The following is a 21,518-nucleotide window of genomic DNA, read 5'->3' on the forward strand; positions in this document are numbered from 1 at the left end:
TCACAGCGACATGTAGTTGTAATTTACAAGATGCACGAAGAAGAGCAGGAGGGAATGGATACACATTAATGGAAGATGAATGACTGCTCGACACACCACACACTGCTACTTACTTTAACGAAAACTAAGGATCAGAGGGGGAAAAATGGACAATCAGGGGATTGAACCCTGGACCTCACGCAAGCACAAGATGCGAAGCGTGCGCGCTACCACTGTGCCAATTGCCCGTGCAGTAGTACTCGGTCACATCATTATCGACAGACTATCTCAACTGTAGTAGCTTTCTAGATACCGCTCCTGCAGTGCACTCCCTCCGCCACCCTCGTCGTTCACATCTCCCAAACCTCCCCCGTTTGCTGCGTCGTTTATAATGGATGTTGACACGGTAGATGAGAATGAAACACCCGCAGAGTCGCAGAAGGCTGCAGGGAAGAAGCCACTCAGTCTCCCGGTAGATGATGCACACCCGCTAGATCTCGACGCTATCACATCGAGCTACACAGGTCCGTCCATTATGTCGCTACTGGAAGTATTGGATGTCGGACTCACGGTTTCGTCAGATCGCTCTATCGTCGAGCGACTGGTGCATATTACCGCGGCGTGTCCAGCAGTGGCGGTTCAGGCTCTGCAGCTTGCTCTCGATCAAGTCTTCAAGATGCGCGACACGAACCTCTATTTCTCTGTCCGAAGTGCATACGAACAGTGTCAAGGGAACAGTCAAGGACAGCTTCCGCCAATTACTGAGATTGCGCCGCTCGACCAGAAGTGGATCGATGAAACGGCGGCGAAGAATGCTGCGGAGAAGAACAAACTCGAGGTCGAGCTCAAGACATACTCGAGTAACATGATCAAAGAGAGCATCAGAGTACGTGCGCGGTAATCCACGAGCTCAATAACATTCTTACGGTCGGCGCAGATGGCTCATCGAGACCTCGCCAACTACTATCGAGCAGTAGGAGACCAAGCCAGCGCCCTAAAGCACTATACCAAGTCGCGCGAATTTTGCACGACCAGTCATCACGTACTCGATATGTGCTTCTCGATTATTGAGGTGTGTTTCGCATTCTGCACGCCACACCAGGTAGCTCAAATTTATGACATTGGTAGCTGCTCATTGAGCACCGGAACTACGCTCACATGTCAACATATGTCTTCAAAGCTGATGCGGCGCTCGATGCCACAGCAAGCACCGCGCGTCCCACGGGGCCCACAGCGCCCGCAAATTCATCGGCTAATCGCGTGCTCACCGAGCGCGAAAAGGTTCAGAGCAAGCTGGATGCCGGTCTCGGGCTGTCACACTTTGGACAAGGTCAATACGAGAAGGCCGCTAACTTCTTTGTCAAAGTTGGGCCCATCAAGTCCCTGGGCACCTGGATTGGTACGGTCAGTTTCGATAACTGTTTCGTATTCTCGTCCTCTCCCATCGACCTTCACCACTTTCCGTAACGGGGAATTGTGAAGGCCAGATATCATTCCGCTCGCAAGGGCCACAATAAATCGACATTGTTAGCTATCGCCACCTCGTATACTGACTGCGGATGTGTAGGTCATCGCACCGGGAGATATCGCGGTTTACGGCACGCTATGTGCACTGGCGACGTTCCCGCGACCTCAGATCAGCTCACAGATTCTCAATAACGACGGATTTGGCGCCTTCATCGAGCAGGAGCCATACGTGCGCGAGCTGATCGAGGCGTACATGAGTAACCGCTTCAAGGATGTGCTGGGGATTCTCGAGAAATACTCGGTTTGTGCACGACCCTGATATGTCTGTCAGTGCTGCACACTGAATGGTGATGCGGATTCGTCCACAGACACGCCACGCGGTTGACCCACACCTCGGAGCGCACATCCAAATTCTCATCAAGTTGATCACGAATCGCGCACTGGTGTTGTTTTTCCAGCCTTTCGTATCGATTCGGCTGGAGCGCATGAGCACGGCGTTCGGATGGACCGTCGACGAGCTCGAGCAGCACGTCGTCGCACTCATCCAGTCTGGCGAGATCAAGGCGCGCGTTGACCGCCAGAACAAGGTGTGTGCTCTCCCGCTCGCGGTGTCGTCAGGTAGTAATGTATCGGTTTTGTGTTGCAGATCTTAAAGGCAAAAGAGACAGACCAGCGGTCTGTGCTCTACGCTCGTGTGATGAAGTCAGGGGAGCACATGGCATCCGCAAACCGCAAGCTACTACTGCGTTTGCGATTGTACGTACAGGCTCCACTGTGCAACTCACGTTGATTTGCTCACGATACGCGTAGGCAACAAGCCGACCTCATCGTGAAAGCACCGCGATCGAATCAGACCATCTCGCTGAACGACTTTGATTCCTACTATTAAGCCAATGGCCCCTGTCAATCGCTGTATTTCACCTGTCGCGCATCTGCTTCTCGTCACTCTGCTGTAGCATCAATGTACCGTTCTCACCTGTCCGTGCTGTATGTCACATTTTCCCGGAGGGCCCTCATAACTGATTCCTTAATGCTTTGCGTTGAGTCTTGCATGAAGCTGCGGGTACATTGTTCCATCCTTGCTCATGCAATGGCGAGCTAATTCGATGTCCAGGGTGTAAAGCTCACGGACACTGCTAGATTGGTCAATGGTATGGCCGCGAATTTCTCGTGCACAAGTCGCTGTAAATCCATCCCTTGCCATCAAAGTGGTGTGGATCACGACGGTGAGGGAACAGCCTGTCGCATACACTGTATACAGGGGATATACTGGTAGTGCTGCTCATCGTCGAGCTACTCACTACGCACATTACTCTCTTTCGAAGTGCTTCCAGGCAAACTTTTCAACCTCCTTGACCTTGTGCTTGCGCTTCCTCGGCCTGTGGTCACGAGTATGAGCAACAGGTAATAAGAACTGAATGTACAATACGTACAAGATGGGGACGCGAGGTTCAATCAGGGCGCGCTGTTGCATGCTTAAGAACCTGTCTCTGAATAGGTTGCCCTCGGGCTGTCCAACGAGGTCAGAGATTGCTGAAGACCACAAACGGAAGGCGAACCTTCAGCGCCCGTAAGCTCTCGCTGAGCTCTTCGCCCAGCTGCACGTCCACCTCTCCTTCCGGGACCCTGTGCTTCCCCAGCCGCTGGCCCCCGAGTCCCTTCTTCAATCGCTCCTCTTCGGCCTGCTGTCGCTCCGTCCGCACTCGCTCGCGCTCCGCGAGCGTACGGCCCAGCGCTTTCCGCATCGCCTTGGCCGAGTCCACCGACGCGAGCATGCGCTTCCGGGCGATCTTTTCCGCGAGGGCGCGTTTCTGTGGGTGCGGACGTGAGCAACGAGTGCGCGGGGCGGGAGACTACGCCATACCTCGGCTTTCCGCCGCTCGGCCTTGCGCCGCTCCTGCTTCGTCTTCCGCGCCGGCACATGCCTGACGGGCCGCGCCTCCTCGCCGTCCTGTGCGTCCTCCTGCGCCTCGTCCACAGGCGCCACGTCGACCGTCATGCCCAGCGCGACGCCCACCGTCTCAGTCTCGTCGTGTCTCGCCTTGCGGATGGCGTCGACCTTGGCCTGCACCTCCTCGAGCTGCTGCGCCTCCCTGAGGCGACGCTCCTCGATCTCGTGTGCGGTGCGCAGGAGGTCCAAGTGGGAGGTGACGAGCGGGTTGTACGAGGTGCCTTCGTGGGGGGAGGGGACGGCCGCGAGGGCGATGAGCGAGCGCGGGTGGGGAGTCTTGGGGTGCTAAAATGCAGGCACGAGTATGAGCACGCTAGCCGGTTTACTAATACGAGGGTGTGCGGATAGATTGTACCGTACCTTCACTTGCGTGCTGTCGTTAGTGTCAGTGTCAACGGGGCCCCGCGCATTCCAGACATCATACGATCCGCTGTTCTTTGCCGCCTCGCTCACATCGAGCAGGGCGCTGCCGCTCCCCATCTCGGTGGGGTCCATGATTGCATTGAACGGTCCTCGCCGAGGACGCTTGCCTATGCGGAGCAGGCGGCCCTTCTCCTCGTAAGACAATGTTTTTCGCTTCAGGGGGTTCACGGAGGTGCGAGAAAAGACGGCGGGGACCGCAGACCGCTGCGAGAGGATTCTTGCCGAGGAGAGGAGGGAAGTGGAAAATCGGGGGAGCGACTTGCGCACTGAAGAAAAACGCCGTGCGCTCGTTTCGGCATTGCGTGCAGCAGAGACTGAAAGCGACTCACCTCGCGCATCGCCCTTGACATCGACTTGAAAGAGTTCGTCGTCGGTTTTCTTCTGCAAGGCAGACCTGAGGACAGCTGCGAATCAGCCGTCTATCCAGGTAGGACTTGTGCAAAACGACTTGCCCTACTACTCGTTCCTCGGCGCGCATGCCTTCCATGCTCTCTTCAATGTCCTCGATGTCGACATGTTTCCTCCATGCCTTCTTGCCCTTGCGGCTGCCCTGGGTGTGCTGCGCGGGCGCACCGAGAGTAGAGCTTGACTTTTTGTGACCCTCAGAAGCCATTGGCGTTGAGACTTGGATATGATTTGCGACTGCCGGTCTCCTCAGTGGGGATGGTAGGAGAAGTACAATTGATGATCGAGGAGGGGACGCAAAGCGCCTTCCAGTCATACTAAATAGTGCTAGCTTCCGGACATTCGCATTAATGGGGTAGTGGTAACCTGGGTCGTTGCCATACTATCTCGACCCGCCGGGGGTTCGATTCCCCCTTAATGCATATCTTTGCCTGGGTAACAGTTTTTTTCTCACACGCCATGCCAGTATGGCTCTGCCGTTTTCGGGTTGACTCTTGATTTGACCGACAACTTGAACGCGGTTGGTTCACCTGGGCACAGTTCTCACTGCGTAGTATCTTCCTGACGGTATTAATACGTGCGACTGGAAGCATCTCGTATGTATTAGCTTAGGCAGCCGCATCCTCGTGGTGTTGAGCTGCTGCGCCAGGCACCCTTGAGCTTGATCCGCGGCACGGTACATGCATCCGTATGTCTCGGTGTGTATATATCCTCGAGGCTTGACCCTCTGATGTTACGCAGTATATCCAGCAGTCAGGCCAGTCAATCACCCGTTGGCTTTGCTGCGCTTGACTCCATCGCACGGGCGTGCACCAGCAGACCACTTGCCCTTTCGCTTCTTCCTCTGCACTGACGGCCCGTCCGCTCAGCATTAGCCTCCCGTAGTGGGCCGCACGCGGACACTGCCTCCGAATCCTCTCAGGCTCAGGAAATCTGTGTCTGACCTTCAGCCCCCAAGGTCCATCCGGGGAACGCCACATTGATGAATCGCTACCCCGGCCCTGTCCTCCCTCTGGAGCTCTACGAGTATACTGTCAGCCTGCTCTCCTGTGAAGACGACGACGCTACGACGCTCTACGCGTGCTGTCTGCTCTGCCGCACGCTGCTCCCGGCGAGTCGTCGGGCCCTGTATCGTAGCATCTGGATATGCAGCCGGCGGCGTCTGACATTGCTCGCGCGTGTTCTTCGCGACCCTCGCACCAGTGGCCACCTCAGCTGGCTGCGTGAGCTCCATCTCTACGTACACGACAGCAGCGAGCCTGCCTCTGAGCACGAAGGTATTGGCGCGACGAGTGACAGCGACAGTAGTGGTTCGGATTCCGAGGACGACGGCGCCGCGGCGGCGGGCGGGGAGATGTGGCCGACTATTCCTGGACTCGATGCGACTACTTTCCCGGACAACGTCGACGCCCCGGTGTGGTCGCCGCTCAATAGAACGTTCGCACACCTGCTGCCCTCTCTGCTCAAGGCTGCCATCCACAATGTCAGCTTCCTTGAGCTACGGAAGGAGCTCACTAGTCCCAGTGTGTTCACCACACCGTTTGTCTCAGTCACTACCGTGCTTCTCTCACAACACACCGTCAAGCGGTTCTTCCACTTGCAGGACGTGCTTTCGGGACTGCCCGCGCTGACTGAGGTTCATCTGGACGGCGTACTGTGCTCTGAGCGAAATCTGTCCTGGAGGCAGAATCATGGAGATGAGGATAGCATCACGCCCACGCATCTGTCCATTCTGACCATGCGCAACTGCGATGCTCACGTTGCTGATGCGCTCCTTACGTGGATCGTCGACTCGTCTCGCTGCCAGTCTCTTCGCCACCTCTCTGTCTGCCGGACCCTCTGGAGGACACACCGCCCGCAAGCTGCCACGCTGCACCGTTTCCTGGAGAATGCGCTCAATCTCGACGTCCTGCACATCAACCTGGATGACTACGGTTCGTCGCACAGCCGCAGTGCACGTCCCCTCCCCCACTGACCTGTCTCTGTCCTAGCGAACCAACGCCTCGTGCTCGCGGCGCCCGCCCTGCGCGTGCTGCAGCTGGACTACACGCGGGCCTTCACCGCCAACATCGACAAGCTCGTGGCCCTCCTGGACAGCACCGCCTGCGCCTCCCTGCGCGCCCTGCGCATCGCCGTCGACTTCAGCACGCCCCGGGCCTTCAACCACTGGGCCGCCGTCGCCGCGGCGCTCGAGCGCCCGCACTTCCGCCGCCTCGCGCACCTGCAGATCACGCACGTCCTCCCCGCAGGCGCGGACGCGGCGGCCGCGCAGCGGCTCGAGCAGGACATGCGCAGGCATCTCCGCCGCGTGCCTGCGCACGTCGCCCTGGGCGTCGCGGCGGACCCGTGCCCGCGGCGCACGCGCAGCGAGCTCGACGTGTGGCACCGGGAGCGCGTGCAGCTGCTCGACCCGGATGGGCGCGAGGCGGACGTGCGCGCGCGGCGCTTCCGTGACGAGGAGAACTGGCCGTACGTGCTTGCGTGCTGGAGGAACTCGAGGGGGAGACAGCCGACAAGGCCCTCAAGGTTGTCACAAGTCTGGACCCCGGATGACTGAGGCCGCTTGGCGGTGAGTGAATGGCAAGAGGTTTCTGTGAGTCTATGAGGACCTGTGTCTTTCTGCTTGCGTCGACACTGGGGAGTGGTGCTAGTTTATCCGGGCGGCACACGCTTTGTGCTTGAAGATTAGACGTGCTGTAGAGTTCATCTTACTTTGATACGAGCTAGCTCGCGGGCTTGGTCGACATTCCAGTACATCTCTCATTGTTTACATTTTGTAGCTTCCAATTCGATGAAAAGCACGCAATTATTGTATACAGCCCTTGTCCAGCATGGCGTCCAGTGAAATCAGTCGAGCAATCAGGCGTTATCTGGTCATCGTCGCGACAAAGGGGACAGAGAGGCTTCCATTGTGCGTGCGGGACTTTGTGAGTCTGCGGGAAGTGTGACGTTCAGTAACGGGCCCAGCAGGACATGAAGCACGAGTAACGACGCACTCGTCGAAATGCTGGCCGCGCTTTGGGTCCGCGCGTCGTTTCGCCATCGTCTTGCGCACCTTGTCCTCGGGCCGCACGACGATGATGGGCACGGGCGAGTGGCTGAGGCAGTACCGCGAGACGCTGCCTATGCGGCCCTGCCCGCCAAACGCCGCGCCCCATGCCTGCATCATGCTTCGCTGTCCGCGCGTTCCGACGACAATAGAATCCGGGCGGTAGAGGGAGATCAGTCGGTCTATTGTCAGCGGTACTTTGCCTGCGATGTACTCGACGATGATGGAGAGCTAAGACACGCATGGCATTGAGAATGCGGGCGCACAGGGGGGCACATCGCGTACCTTCCGCTCTGGGTCGGATTCGACACATTTCTCTTGTATCTGACGCATGAGCTCGCGCGCGTCTTCGCGATATTGATCGTGGTCTTTCACTGCGGGATGGTCGGGTGGGTGACAAGTAGTGCAAGCTAATTCGCAACGTACCGAGCTCTTCTGTATCGACGCCGCGGAACACGATCAGCTCGTCGCCGTCCTGGACGAGGCTCTCGAGTGCCCACTCGAGCGCCTGGCGACCGCTCTCGTCCGGGCTGCTCGCGCACAGGAACACGCGCGTGCCGCGATTGCGCACGTAGCCGTCGCTCTGCACATGCAGTGTGTACGAGAACATGCTCGCCTGGGGGTTCTCGAGCGTGTCGAACGAGACCTTGGGCGTGTAGCCCTGCGCGGCAACGAGTGGGGAGGGGGGCGGCATGAGCGGCGTGGTGGACGGCGGCGGTGTCGCTTGCGGAGAGGCAATGACCACAGCGGACGGCGGGGAGGACGGTGAGGCAGATATGGAGAAGAAAGGTGTGGACCCTGTGGACCCTGAGGGCAGGGGCGGGCTGCGGGGAAGCGGGGAGCTGGGTGTCTGTGCGGGTGTCCCTGGGCGCGAGGAGTGTTTCATGGCCGAGCGCAGAGGCTGTACCGGAATTGGGATGTAGTGCGGCTGGTCCCGCTCGGGCGGCGAGGCCATCGTGGACACTGTAAACCTGGTCAGATGGCTGGGTACTTGTGACCTTTGCAGGATTGCAGTACGCACAGCTGGGTAACTACTACCTTTGCAGGATTGTAGTACACACACCAAAGTTAACAATGAAAATGGTATACGAATACACCGCCCGCCTGTGGACGCAATATGTTAGCCACGGATGCCCCGGAGAGTAACAAGAGCGACTTAATGTTCAGAATCGAGATGTAGGATCCGCCTGCGAACGCAATATATCATTCACGGATGCCCTGGAGAGTAACTAATGTTCAGAATCAACATGTAGGACGCTGCGGACAACCCGCCTGCAATAATCGTCGGAGTTTGAAGTTCGCATTGACCTCGACCTTGACCATGTCGACTACAGGCTCCCGCTCGCCCTCGCCCTCGCCTGCCGCCAACGCTGACGACGCAGGCAGCAAACACAGCGTAGACGGTAAGCAGCCAGCGAGCTCATCCCGCTCCCCCTCACCACACCCCAAGCTCGACGCCGAGTCGCCCAGCACGCCCGCGAACCCTGCACCCTCGGACCCTGCGGCCGCTACGGACAGCGCAGGTGCCAGTCAGAATGCCACTAGCATTAGCACGGGCTCCGGTGTAAGTGAGTCGCTAAGCCCCCCGCCCGTAGCGGGCGTCACCGCCGCCAACGGCGACTGGCAGGCCATCTGGTCCCCTGCGCACAACGCGTACTACTTCTACAACGCGAAGACGCAGGAGACGACGTGGGCGAACCCGCTGCAGCCCGCCGCGTCTGCCAGCGCGTCCCCAAGCCCAAGCGCAGGCTCCCCAGGCCCGTCTGCATCGACGTCGTCCATGTATGATCTGCAGGCTGCGGCCGCCGCCCAGGGCATCGACCCGGCGCTCGCCTTCCTCGACCCATCGCTCGCTGCGGGGCCGTCCAACCCCGCGGCCTTCACGTACTCCGCCAAGTTCAACGCGCGGACGGGGGCGTTCACACGGCCAGACGGGCGCGACCCGTCGCACTTGTCAGAGTACGAGCGTGCAAAGCGCATGAGCGAGTTCTATTTCGACGTCAACGCGTGGGAGCACGAGGTCGAGGCGCGCAAGCTCGAGGAGGCGCATGAGGAGGAGACTAGGAAGCGCAAGCGGCCGACAAAGAAGGACTTGGTACGTTCTGCGACTGCTATATTGAACCTGGTATCGCCGCAGCCCAGGCGACTGACTTTCTCGATGCAGGAGCGCTTCAAAGAACAGAAACGGGCGAAGAAGATCGCAAAGACCGCTTGGTTGCGTACATAGTTACACACATAACGCATGTGAGAACCCATCCCTTGTTAACATTGCGGCGTGATATGGAGATACACATTGCAAGCGCATGTAACAGCTTTTCGGCTTATGAATGTGTGATTTACGAATAGCATAGAGTCGCTTTGTAGCATTTGAAGACTACTGTGAGATGGCTGCACCTTTTCTCTTGATCATCGCTAGAAACAGCAAGGTTCCCTCTTCGCCTTTTGCGCAAAAATAATAAGTTGCAACATTTCGTATTGAAACACTACTGTCCGATTGCATTAAGGGGGAATCGAACCCCCGGCGGGTCGAGATAGTATGGCAACGACCCAGGTTACCACTACCCCATTAATGCTATATTAGGGCAGGTCTATATATATATATCAACCTCGGCTGTTGGAAGACATTCACAGTTACGCAAAAGCATAAAACAGACGCGAGATGATCATATACACAACAGAACCCAACATAAAAATACTTGCTAGAACAATAAATCACGATGGCTGTCATCGACGTACGGCAATCCTTGTTCTCGCGACTCTTCTCCCCGCTGCAGGCTCTTCTCCCGCCACACTGGGTTCTTCCGTTCCCGTGCGAACAGCACCCTTCGTTGCACTTCGTGTCGCTTTCGAGTGAGAGTTTGCCGGCACCTTAGTTGCACCCGCAGTCGCCTTACCTTTCGTGGCGGCCGGCTCGTCTTCTTCCTGCGGCTCCGGTGTATTTTCTTTATCACCCGCGTTGGTTTCCTCCTCAAGTTCGCCCTCCTCCGAGGGTGTCGACTTGCCCGAAGACTCTCCGGCGGCCTTCTTCGCAGACGCCGCCGTCCGCGCGCGCGTTGTGCTCTTACTCGCGCTCGTACCTGCCCTGGCGGCTGCTTTGGCACCTGTAGATCCGAGGGCCTTACGTCCGCGAGCGGTGCGCGAGACACCCGTTTCACCGGCTGGCGGTACGGCGTGACCGTCGTCCTCTTCCTTTACGGCACCAACGGGGATCTTGCTGCGCGTGTTGCGTCGCACCCTTGCTGCAGCAGCCGGCTGGTCTGCAGGGTCTTGGTCAGCCACTTCAACATCTTCCATGGGCTGGGCTCTGGCGCCACGACGCCCCGTGCTTGGCTTCGCAACAGGTGCAGCGGGAGGTTCCTCGGGCACAGGCGTGCGACGGGTCCTTCGGACAACCCTCGTCGCCGATGGTTCTGCCTCCGGCGCAGGCGACGCGGTCGCTTTACGCGTACGGCGGGTAGCAGTCGTTGGTGCTGCTGCTGCTTCGTCGTCGCTAGCTGCACTCGCGGCCTTTCTCCTTGTCGCAGGTTTTGTCTTGCTTGCCTATGGGCCATGTATATAAGCAGCTGAGAAAATATAGTAATAAATATACTTACCAACTCAGGTACTGTGTCCTCCTCCTCGGTGCGCGGTCGCGACGAGCCCGAAGCACCTGCGCTCTCCTAACAATCAAAAAGTCAGCCATCTTGTACACTGGCATAGCGATCATGCACACCTGCGCGCTCTCCGCTGTCCGGGTCCTGGTCCTCGGCGCAACGCGTGCGCCCTTGCTTGCAGCAGTTGCAACATCGGCACTGGCCTCAGGAGCTATTGCAGGCTCGGGCTCACGCGATTCCGGTAGCTGGGCGGCAGATCTTGGTGTCCGACGAGGAATACTCGCAATTGGGCGTACAATCTTACTCTTTGTGACACGTGATGGAGCAGGCTTGGATACGTGCTTTTGCTGAGCGACCTCAGCCTCCCGCTCGTCAATGGCAGTCTCAGGGGCAGGTTGGCCTCGCCATCCGGCAGGAGAGGCGAGCATCTCGCCCATGCCCTCCAGCGCCGATTCCTCCATCCCCCGCTTGCTTCGCTCGCGCAGGAACATGTCACGTACGCCGTCCATCCTTGGAGTCTCTCGTGCAGTAGGGACTTCTCTGAACAGCTCGCGTACCCCAGTGAATCGGGGTGTTGCCGGGGCCGCAGGAGCTGAGAAGACATGTCGCAGATCATTCATCTTTGGAGTCTTCGGAGGCTGGAAATGTGTAGAAGGGCCGGCCACGGGCACATTTTCATCTTCGTCGTCCATCGCCTCGTCTGCGTGAACAGGCTCTTCGGCCATTTCCTCGCCCATGAACATATCGAACTCTTCGCCCATCTCGTTATCCACGTCATGTGGCTGTCCCCCTACTGCATCTGTCTCCATGCCACGATCCTCTTCTTCCTCGGCGATGATGCCTTGCTCAGCCTCTGCTGCCAGGAGGGAAAATGTGCTCTTCTTCCTTGGGCTCACCGACATCCGTCGGGAGTGCTCAACACTCGCTTCCATGCTCTGCCGCTTCTTGACGCCCTCGACCATCTGCCGCATGCGGGCCAGCAGCACTTCCGTGTTCTCCTCGCTTTCCTCCACCTTGGTGGAACTGTCATTAGCTTTTGCTGGGGACGGGCCTAGGATGTTTCTAGCCGAGGCAGACGCGAAGAGCGAGGGCAAAGCAGGCGTTGACTGGAGGAAGGGCGTACGTCGAGAGCCCGGCACTTGGCCATTGAAGAAGTTATCCGGCGTAGTCAGTGCAGACCGTCGCCTCTCACGGATGGCCTGTCACGACATCGGAAAAAAACAGTCAGTAACCCCTCACGCGTTGCGTACTCCTCACTCACCCTGCGTTCTTCCTCAGTCGCCCGCTCCTTCCGCGGCGACGTGCTCGGAGGAACAGATACATTTTCCTCCACTTTGCTCTCATCCTCTTCCTTGACATCAGTATCCTTTAGTGGCACGAGAAGCTCTGTCACCTTCCACGGTTCTACAAGACGCACACGACGTGGACCCGTAGGTCCAGACACCGAGCTACTAAGACCGCCAGGAGCGATACCACCCACAGAATAACGAAACCGTTGAGAGCGCATGGCGCGTTTGCTGGCCCCGGGTTGCGGTGTCATGAAAGCACCGAGGGGCCGAGGGGGCGGAGAGACGGGCTGGAGAGTATCTTCCTGTTCGTTCATGGGCATATCGTCTGTCTGTTCGTCATGTTGTTCGTAGGCACCGTATTCTTCATACTGTTGTTGGTCGTCCTGTTCCAATTGTTCCTCATAGTCGTGTCCTCCCTGCTCGTCATAGTCATGTTCTCCCTGTTCTTCTTCTTCGTGTCCTTCCTGTTCTTTATATTGGTCCTGATCATTTGTTAATTCGGAGTTGGCATCCTCGTTCGCCTGCGGTTCCGCCTGGGTGATGTCAATATGATCCACTTGAGGGAAGTTCTAGTGCCTACCTCAACGGACGCCGCGCGGAATGCCCATCCGAGGCTTCCTTTGACCGCCTCCAAACTTTTGCGCCACCCAGACATTGGCGTTGAGCGCTGCTCCTGATCCCTGACCTCCACGACCTGCTCCTCGTAGCCAGCGTCGTCTTCCTCCTCGACATCTTCCATTCCCTCGTCCCCCATGATGCTCTCTTCCACCTCCTCCACCTCCATCTCCTCTTCCATCTGCATCTCCTGTCGCAGCGCTACGCGTTGGGCCGATCGGATGAGCACTGCACGGTGAAGCGACGCACGCGGCGGCCGTCTCACAGGTGTGCGCGGTGGCGCCCAAGCCTGCTGTGGCAGCAGCATCTGCGGCGCGAGAGACTTTGTCGGTGAGGTCTGGGCATATGGTGAAGGTGGGGGCGCCGAGTCTGTGACTGTGACATGGTCCAGGATGACGAGGTCCCTGTCAGACTCGACGACCCGCGGGTGGTCACTCTCCACCAGCACGATCTCATCCTCGCCTGCAGTGTCAGCATCAGACCTTTGCTGCTGCATCTTGAACGGCGACTTCATTGGGGACTGGAGAACACGCAGGTTCTCCCTCGGGTCGTCGGACGGGCGTGGCGAGAAGACATGCGCGCTGTGGATCATCGACATTCGGAGAGCGCGGTGGCGACCAGGGGTATCTGTGGGCCCGGGCGTGGGCGGGAGTGTCGCAAAGACAGGACGAAGGTGTTTGGGCGGGTAAGCAAACCGGAAGCTCTTCTTGTGGACTTCAAGCGTGGAGTTGTTTGGTAGCGGCACTGTCGCAGGCGCTGAGTTTGTAGGTGCCGGAAAGACGGGACAGCCATCGACGAGCACGCCGTTCGAGCCCAACACGACCAAGAAGGCCTGTGTGGCGTGGCCTGTCAGCGGATTTCCAGATGATGGCTGGGCGGGTACATTACTTTGTTGTCTTCGTTGAAGACGAGTTTGCAATGCAGCGCGCTGACGGCCGGGTAGTACAGGCGGATACTGCAGCTCGGATCACGTCCTATCGTGATCTGCGAGTCGTCTATAGGGTAAGACGCTACGATTGTGTCTGGGTCGTGTCTTTTCAGCAGAGACAAAGTGCCATATCGTCCGATATCACTGGCGTCCATATCGATATCCTTGAGCAGTCGCCCTATTTGACAGGAAATCGAGGAACTAAGCAAGGAGCCAGTGAACTATAGAAGAGTGAAGGAGCGAGGAGTAGCCAAGACTGAAATTCGGGGACTTGGTTCGGGTTGGCCAGACGCGAGAATCATGTGACCGTGCTTGCCCTCCAGCGCTCAACCGAAGCCGGAATCTTAAGCAAGAACCAAGTCAGACTTCAGTGGACTGTGGCGTTGTCTAAAAAGCCTTGGAAGCGAAGACGTGTGGGAAGTATAAGCGAGAGTCTACAGTCGTTGCCATATACATGCGAGATACCACAAGGCTAACGTGAATAACGAGAGCACAGTGTGGGAGGGACGAGATTTAGCAGAGAGGCTAGCAGCGTGAGGCTAGCCAGAGTAAAACAGAAACAATATATGTATAACCATTATCATCAACGGGTAGAAAACACGCGAAATGCGATACGCGAAACCTGAACGCGAAGAACAAGAGCAACGAGAAGACTACCGTGACAACGCGTGTGATACTCAGATGGCTCGTCCGCATTGGAATGCTACCATACGTCAGCTACGAGACTAGACACGGCTTACCTTAGCTAACCGGTGAAATCGCTTAAGGAATTCACTATTACTCACTAAGTGCACGCGATGTCGCGAAGGTCAGGGTTTCGAGAAGTAATTTTATTAGAAAACTTTGATTATTCCGCGTATTCGTCGTTTCTATATGACTACAATACGACGTGCTAGTATGACGACCTGCTCCTAGAGAAAGTGCGGCAGGCTATCGTCAATTGAGCAGCGTTACAGTGCAAATTGCCTTGACCAAACAGGCAAGACCACTGCCATAACAAGAACGGCAAGTTCGGCGCTGACTGGCAAGGGTCATCCGATTCTCAATGAAGATGAAGCAGCGACTTGGAAAGTTGTCGCTGCACAGAAACAGTGTTACGCATTAATATGATGTATATTCCGCGCGGATCCGTTACGAGTATACATCAGAACACAAGCATCCTAGAGAAGAGGAAACATGAACGATATGGATACACTGGTGGGCAATACAGGGGGGGTATTTCATGCAAATCTGGGGGGTTGTGGTATGAAGGCGAGAAGATAGATGGGCGCGGGCACATTAGGTGAAGTATAAGGACCATGCAAGCAATGCAACGGGGTGTGAAGACAGTCCGGACAAGAAAAAGAAGATTAAGCAGAAAAGCGTTTTTGCGAGACGAACCAAAGTGCGGCCAGCTCGATATGCTCTATGCGCGTAGCTCTAGTGACGCTCGCGCTCGGCGATGCGCGTCAAGGCGATGAGCACGACCTCCCACGCGAGGTCCATGACACCCCACAGCTCCGCGTCGAACACGCCCAGAGCGCACACGTTTCGCCAGAGGCCGTTGATGACCTTCGCGTGCGCCATCAGGCTGCTCAGTGCGCCCTGCGGGCCAATCTGCGCCGCGGCACTAGCGAGCGCGTGCGCAAGGCGCGAGAGGCTCTCGCTCGTAAACTGCGACACGTACACGGACCGGCCCGCGGACGAGGACGTGCCCCCACTGGGCGCCTGCGGAAGCGATGCCGCGAGGCTTGGCAGAAGCGCGGCAAGCAAGGTGTCGGGGCGTTTCGTGTGGAGGTAGGCATGGAGCATCTGGAAGGTCTCCGCGCTCGGGACGGTGAGCGGGACGACAGGCAGACTCATCGTCGCGGTGCGGTTGGACGGGCGCGAGCGCGGCAGCGCGGGGAGGAGCGTGCAGTACGCGGCAAGCACGACTGCGTGCGAGGGGAAGAGGGGGACGGTCAACGTGCTGGATGCCCCCGCCGTGAACGATGCCGCCGTGGGGGTGTTCGGCTGCGAAGGTGAGGATCTGGACGAGGAAATCGCGAGCATGTGCGTGGGGAAGGCGGATGTGTTGGGCGCATTTGACGTTGGGCGCACAGACACGTCGATAGACGATGCGAGACGCGCTCTAGGCAGGGATGTGGGGTATGTCATAAGTGAAAGGGCCGAGAGCATGCTGTGGAACAGCGACTGGTGAGACATGTACTGAGGCGGAGCAGCATGTTGATACATACGAATTAGCTTGGCCAGCCAAGTGCCTTCTAATGTATTCAATGGGGACATCCGCGAGCTCTGGCTCCAGGGAGGCGATAATGTCGCGCGACACCTCGGAGAAATTGGGTCGCTGGAGCGTCCGGGGCAGCTGGAGACTGGGTGGGACAGCAGCGACATGGGGGTTCATGGGGAGCGTGAGCTCAGGGATGGGACGCGACGCGACTTGAAACATTATGCCGGGTATTACTAGGAATCCGGAGGGAAGTATGAGGCACGCGAGGCACAGACGATGCGAGACGGGTTTCAGGTGAGATCGCTAGAGACACTGTCGCTGGCGTCACTGCAGTTGTAGGAGATTGCTGTAAACATCGAAAGCAAGCAGCCATACTTATACAGTGTATACGGCGCCGTCCCGAGTATAAGGCCGCGGCCAGCCACATGGTGAGGAGGCATAAGAGGATGCACCGTTTTGGGAGCGAGCTTGTCCCAATTCGGGCATGGGTCGGCCACTCATCACGCGTGGCAGATTTCTCGCATGCCCGATCGAGAGAGCGTTGTCGACCACTCCCACTTTGCTCGCGGCTTCCGCTGCGTCTGATCCACGCGAATGCCTTCGAAAGCACCGATCGCGTCTCCATCGCGATACTGCCTTGTCCTCTTCAGGTGACACCCAGCGCCATGGCTGCCACTGCTCCCGACCGCGTCAAGTGCCTTATATTTACTCCCAGTGCTTGTCCGACCTCTTGCAAATCGCACGTACAACAAATCTTCACATGGAAGATACCATGTAACAACGACATTTGTATGCACTCAAAAGTCAGGCCTTGTGTCATGCGCAGCGCGTCGGCGGCAACAGCGGCAGGACGATGAGATCTGGCTTCGACCAACGCTTGTTGCGATGTTCTGTTGGCTCTCCAGGGTACGTCGGATAGTCGTGTTTTCTCTGATCCTTAGTAAGCAGGACCCGCCGCACTCCCTGCAGTTCGCCGCACTTTCACCTGGACATCCGACGCTTGCATCTGGATCCTGGTTACCACACGGGCAGGCTCAACGCAAAACTACATCTGTCCGCCTCTTAGATGTGTTCATTTTTGAGGGCATGGCCGCCGACGAGCTGGACGAGCGAGCAGCGAATATATCGTGGTATCGGAGCCATGCGCGTCAGATAAGATGATGCTTACTTAGGCGGCAGAGATGGCTCTGCATGCTATGCGAGTTCGGTGAGCTGGTGTATGGGCTTACCTTGCTCGTAATGAAGGAAGACTGTCCGTCGAAAGCCCAAAGTGCATCAAGGAGAAGATGGGGAGCACAGAGGTTGAGATCTGTGAGAGCTGTCTCCCAGCTCCATTGCTCAATTTATATGTCTCGCTGACACCTAGTACACACACAAGACGCGTCGGTCCCTTGGACAAGACGAGACAGCTGCTTATTGCTCGCAGTGCCTGTACGCCGGGGTGTTTCCACGCAAGGCGGATGCAACTAGAAGGACCGTTGCCGTAAATGGAAGGGTGAAAGGGAGAGATGTACAACGGACGCTGCCCGACTGTCACCGAGGGTTCTAGTGGATCTCGGCAGTGTGATCACCGTTGTATCTTCTTCTTGCATATATGCACGTATTCCCGCTGGCTGTGCTATGCAGTTAGGGATGCACTTTTGGTGCGCCTGAGGCAGGCTTGAAAGCGCGAGCTGCCTAATGGAAGCATGCGTGCCATAGGATTATTTGAGCCTAGCCATTGTCTCACATATATGGAAAGTTGTATCGACTTACTAAAAGACTGCTCAAAGGATTTCTGACACTGTACATACAGAATGCACGTCCGCGAAATCGGGCTGGAACAATTAGACATGCATACATGGCGAGTACATATTTCCATCTGGGCCGTGGTTTGTCGTTACAGGCCTCAAAAAAATTGTGAGACTCTCAAAGTCCTATCGCGCTATGCATTAAGGGGGAATCGAACCCCCGGCGGGTCGAGATTGTATGGCAACGACCCAGGTTACCACTACCCCATTAATGCATATAGCCTAGCTGTCTACATACATTCACATGTCAATGGATGCGCTCAAGGGTCACACACCATTAATTTGGAAACCCTCAACTGTTTACGAGCGATGATATTAGCCTAGTCTGTTCGAGATACATGAATTATTATCATTATTAGTGTCATACTTGTATAATAAGCGTTGTACTTATAGGGATCATGAGGCAACAGGTGAAGATTTGTTTGTAAGTGACTTGAGAATACCATACGATGAACTAATGCAAGGGGTATCCCAATGCCGAACAATGTTCTGCCTTAAATCGGCGCGTAAGCCAATCAGGGTTTTAGCGAGGGACTGGCAGTCTGTCTCAGTGCGAACACACCGGCATATACTCGATCAAATCGATCTTGAGACTGAGCCCGAGACCGCCTGCTTCCTCGGTAGAGGGACATACTATGTCCTTGGAAGCATGATGTGGAGCTTGTGAGGATTTGATTTACTTATGAATCAGTGAAACCGTCGATGATGCCAGCCGGTGCCTGATGAGTGGCTGCTCTATTCTTGTTGACTCCGCCCCTGCGGAGAGCAGACTGGCCCCGTGAGTAGCAGAAATGGCAACTTAGTCTATGAAAGCATTGGCGTACGGTTGGGACCCGTGTGGTCTCGCGCCTGTGAAAAGCTGCACGACGAAAGTCAACTCCGAGAGTCCCCGCCATGCGTAATTATTACCGCAGCCACGCGAGTGGCAATTAAGGACTGGCGCGCGGCGCATATAGCTCATGTGGAGAAAATCACTTGTGCAGGACAAGAACCCCAGAATGCATCTGGTGGCAGGGCTATGACGTCCGAACAGTGGTTGGAGTGAGTGTAGAGGCAATTATTACAGCACTGTAAACCATCATCACCTGAGTTTCCTCACCGACGCTTCTCAGCTTCTTCGGATCATGTACTATATTGAGTGGATCGAGGGTTCCAAACACCGGAAGGCCTATTATCAAAGAAGTCGGACCCGGACACTGCCTCTGTCACAATCAAGACCGGAGCATTCACCTATAAGGTGGCTCAGCGCAAGCACCCTCGACTGGGCTACAACAGCGGAGGTGCTCTCCTCCACGGAGGACAAATTATTGAATTATTGAGTAAAGGTGATTATATTCGGTGGGTCTGTGTACTTGCTCCAAGAGCGGCGCATGAATGGAGTGGCGAGACCAAGAGCTTTCTCTGAGTTTGTGGGATGTCAGGTAAACTTATTCCATCCGTGATAAGCCATGGAAGATAGGACTGGAGATGATGTACCTTCTGTGATATTAGGGAGAAGAACACGAGATTTGAGAGGACACGCCGTGGGCGCACGCAGCCTGCAGGTTGAAGAAGTTGGTGTGCCGCTATACCAAATATAGGCATGACCACCCCTGATGAGGATTACTTGCATTTGCATTGATGTGATCGAACTGTGGCCAGTATGTGTCAGTCACGTTCTTGAATTTAACGAGACATTTCCGGCCACCATTGCGTCCTCACCCGACTGTCGCTACATGCACACCCAAAGGGCATGGTTCTTATGACCGTAATGGTCCAACTCGGAATAGCAGGTCATGCAGATCTTCAGGTGTTGCGGCCGAGGGATAACTCAAATAGCCAGGGGAGAGCATGACACAGTGGTTTCATACGAGGTATGGCGCTGCTCGATTGTTTTATTGAATCCAGCTGTTCACCTGCCGGCAGCCGATTGTTATCGGGTTTGCCAGCACGGCTCGCACTATTCGACTCGGATTAATTGCGCGATAAGTGCGCTCTGGCCTTCGCTCTATCTGTCGCACAGCAGTGACTTCTCACTATCGATCACTCGCAGCTGAAGATTTGGGCAGGCACTTCGGTGATGGCTCCTGTTCCACTCGTCGCTCATCTGGTCAAACACGTTGCCTGTGCATGGCTGGGGATGGAAGCGCCTTTTTGTAAATGTCTCCTCGTCATAAGACACCCAGTCATGGTCTCGAGCCGTTCTCTCGCTAATCTTCCTTCGTCTTCGGGCAACTGCATCGCTCGAGCCTTGCTTGTCCCTGACCATGCCTCCTTCCACGATGAGCCCGCGCTCGTCCCCGCCTAGCTCAAGTCGCTACACGGACGCTCTACCCTTTCCCCGCAACACGAGCATGTCGGAATTCGAAGTCGAGCACTCGTCGGTGAAGGTTCCCGTCTCTCCTCCAAAGCCTCGGAAAGGGCGAGCTTCTTCAGAACGCGATGTCGAGGTCGCGCTACGTTCGAGCGTCCCCGCCCTTCTCGCTGCGAGAGCACGCCCATTCACGGTGTCAGGGCGCATCCCTATCGATCCTACTGCATTGAAACTGTTCTTCAGAACGAGGGTAAGTCCATAGCCTCGCATATGCTAACAGTTGGGAGCTTGTTAATCGCATGCGCAGAGTGGAATCACGTACTCGGTGGACTTCCCCGTTGACATCGATTATGACATTCCTCCAGGCATGGAAGTGCTTATCGCAGCTTGCCTACCACATTCACCAGCATTTGACGACTTTGCACAACCTCAGAACGAATCCCTGTTTTTCCCGCAGGACCTACCTCTTACCTCGACGCTCGAGATTGCCAATCACCCAATATTGGATGCTATGCGGAACACTCTGTTCCCTACACTACCTGTCGGACACTACCTCACCACTCTTCGAGACAAGCTTGAGATTGTGTTGAGCGGGAGCAACATGCCGGTTCAGCTGCGGCCAAACGATAATCGGGTGGCGACCATTGTCGTGACATTACCCTCGCGCTTTCGCGGCGGTCCACTTGTCGTACGCAATTCAGAGGGTGTGGAGGAACGGTTCTTCGGTCGTGGTGGGAAGAGTGGGTCCATAGAATGGACGGCGTTCATGGCGGATTGTGATCACCATGTTGAGACAGTGCAGAAGGGTTGTAGGGTGACTGTCAGCTACGCTGTCCATCTCAAGACATTCGGACCGGCAGCCATACAGCCAGACCCGCTGATCTCGCCTAGCGATCAGTTCTTGGACTTGCTGTCACCGATCCTCAACTTGTCGCGCGGTCGCCGCATCGCATTCTATCTGACCGGCGATTACGGTGTTAACCCTGGGGAGGTTCTTGCGGAAACGCTGGTGCCACACGTATGTCTTTCTGTCACAACGTCACATCCGTAAACTGACTCGCACCATGCAGCTCAAAGGTGGGGACTCCTTACTCTACCACGCTGTCAAGCTATACAAGCTGGGCCCCGAGTTGCGCTGGACAGCAGGCGGTTACATTTGGCCCGTTGACCAGACTGTCGAGTTCACCAACGATGCCTATGATAGCCCAACACTACCACAAGCCTCCACGCCTTTATCTGTTTTGGATGGTGGTCGCTTGCCCCCAATGCAAGGTCCCTTTAGCTCAGGAGCCTCGGAGCCCGGCGAAGAAGAAGAGGAGAGTTTGCGAACGCGTGTTGAGAAGAGTGGTGCGATCCCTTTGTCCGATACGGACATCGTGCTACTGAACGATATGCTGCGAGGGCCCGTCGCGAAGCAGAGAGTACCCTTCGTGCAGAGAGGGGAGCTGGAGAGGTTAGTTGTGAATGTGCTTATGGTTTTATACGTTCCCTAAGTCTCGCTTTTCTCTGTCGTCGCCTTGCCTTTTC

The 21,518-nt window shown here is 56.4% G+C and overlaps 8 protein-coding genes and 4 non-coding genes across 12 annotated transcripts; 5 read left to right on the forward strand and 7 right to left on the reverse strand.

Annotated features, from left to right (window-relative positions):
• Positions 1-146: 146 nt before the first annotated feature.
• On the reverse strand, positions 147-227 carry POSPLADRAFT_t142. The gene has a single exon. It is a non-coding gene; the product is annotated as a tRNA-Ala (tRNA).
• Positions 228-370: 143 nt separating this feature from the next.
• POSPLADRAFT_1154048 (hypothetical protein) lies at positions 371-2,236 on the forward strand (the record flags this gene model as incomplete). The annotated part of the gene is made up of 7 exons (XM_024486803.1): positions 371-503; positions 561-865; positions 917-1,051; positions 1,108-1,383; positions 1,547-1,747; positions 1,815-2,033; positions 2,093-2,236. 7 exons carry the CDS (start codon positions 371-373, stop codon positions 2,234-2,236), a joined length of 1,413 nt encoding a protein of 470 aa, XP_024335146.1.
• Positions 2,237-2,645: 409 nt separating this feature from the next.
• On the reverse strand, positions 2,646-4,456 carry POSPLADRAFT_1173767 (hypothetical protein). Its single transcript, XM_024488250.1, has 7 exons — positions 4,273-4,456; positions 4,150-4,214; positions 3,758-4,086; positions 3,311-3,682; positions 3,006-3,257; positions 2,880-2,956; positions 2,646-2,825 (listed from the first exon to the last, which is right to left on the reverse strand). Exons 1-7 carry the CDS (start codon positions 4,431-4,433, stop codon positions 2,756-2,758), a joined length of 1,326 nt encoding a protein of 441 aa, XP_024335147.1. The 5' UTR covers positions 4,434-4,456; the 3' UTR covers positions 2,646-2,755.
• Positions 4,457-4,569: 113 nt separating this feature from the next.
• Positions 4,570-4,647, forward strand: POSPLADRAFT_t139. The gene has a single exon. It is a non-coding gene; the product is annotated as a tRNA-Gly (tRNA).
• A 337-nt stretch (positions 4,648-4,984) lies between these two features.
• POSPLADRAFT_1071440 (hypothetical protein) lies at positions 4,985-6,782 on the forward strand (the record flags this gene model as incomplete). Its single annotated transcript, XM_024482446.1, has 2 exons — positions 4,985-6,159; positions 6,217-6,782. Exons 1-2 carry the CDS (start codon positions 5,208-5,210, stop codon positions 6,780-6,782), a joined length of 1,518 nt encoding a protein of 505 aa, XP_024335148.1. The 5' UTR covers positions 4,985-5,207.
• A 309-nt stretch (positions 6,783-7,091) lies between these two features.
• POSPLADRAFT_1049556 (hypothetical protein) lies at positions 7,092-8,229 on the reverse strand (the record flags this gene model as incomplete). The annotated part of the gene is made up of 5 exons (XM_024479782.1): positions 7,092-7,158; positions 7,222-7,505; positions 7,560-7,648; positions 7,701-7,935; positions 8,182-8,229. 5 exons carry the CDS (start codon positions 8,227-8,229, stop codon positions 7,092-7,094), a joined length of 723 nt encoding a protein of 240 aa, XP_024335149.1.
• A 366-nt stretch (positions 8,230-8,595) lies between these two features.
• POSPLADRAFT_1036424 (hypothetical protein) lies at positions 8,596-9,501 on the forward strand (the record flags this gene model as incomplete). The annotated part of the gene is made up of 3 exons (XM_024477150.1): positions 8,596-8,842; positions 8,870-9,369; positions 9,412-9,501. 3 exons carry the CDS (start codon positions 8,596-8,598, stop codon positions 9,499-9,501), a joined length of 837 nt encoding a protein of 278 aa, XP_024335150.1.
• Positions 9,502-9,769: 268 nt separating this feature from the next.
• On the reverse strand, positions 9,770-9,847 carry POSPLADRAFT_t141. Its single transcript has one exon. It is a non-coding gene; the product is annotated as a tRNA-Gly (tRNA).
• A 151-nt stretch (positions 9,848-9,998) lies between these two features.
• Positions 9,999-13,854, reverse strand: POSPLADRAFT_1049558 (hypothetical protein; the record flags this gene model as incomplete). The annotated part of the gene is made up of 6 exons (XM_024479783.1): positions 9,999-10,814; positions 10,868-10,933; positions 10,987-12,066; positions 12,129-12,689; positions 12,737-13,603; positions 13,660-13,854. The coding sequence occupies 6 exons, from the start codon at positions 13,852-13,854 to the stop codon at positions 9,999-10,001; spliced, it is 3,585 nt and encodes a 1,194-aa protein (XP_024335151.1).
• Positions 13,855-15,118: 1,264 nt separating this feature from the next.
• Positions 15,119-16,082, reverse strand: POSPLADRAFT_1154181 (hypothetical protein; the record flags this gene model as incomplete). The annotated part of the gene is made up of 2 exons (XM_024486821.1): positions 15,119-15,857; positions 15,916-16,082. 2 exons carry the CDS (start codon positions 16,080-16,082, stop codon positions 15,119-15,121), a joined length of 906 nt encoding a protein of 301 aa, XP_024335152.1.
• A 1,753-nt stretch (positions 16,083-17,835) lies between these two features.
• Positions 17,836-17,913, reverse strand: POSPLADRAFT_t140. Its single transcript has one exon. It is a non-coding gene; the product is annotated as a tRNA-Gly (tRNA).
• Positions 17,914-19,944: 2,031 nt separating this feature from the next.
• On the forward strand, positions 19,945-21,484 carry POSPLADRAFT_1060850 (hypothetical protein; the record flags this gene model as incomplete). Its single annotated transcript, XM_024481310.1, has 3 exons — positions 19,945-20,241; positions 20,299-21,009; positions 21,062-21,484. The coding sequence occupies 3 exons, from the start codon at positions 19,945-19,947 to the stop codon at positions 21,482-21,484; spliced, it is 1,431 nt and encodes a 476-aa protein (XP_024335153.1).
• Between the last annotated feature and the right edge of the window lie 34 nt (positions 21,485-21,518).

This window comes from Postia placenta (genome assembly GCF_002117355.1).
Source record: "Postia placenta MAD-698-R-SB12 unplaced genomic scaffold POSPLAscaffold_15, whole genome shotgun sequence".
Classification (NCBI taxonomy): Eukaryota; Fungi; Basidiomycota; class Agaricomycetes; order Polyporales; family Adustoporiaceae; genus Rhodonia; species Rhodonia placenta.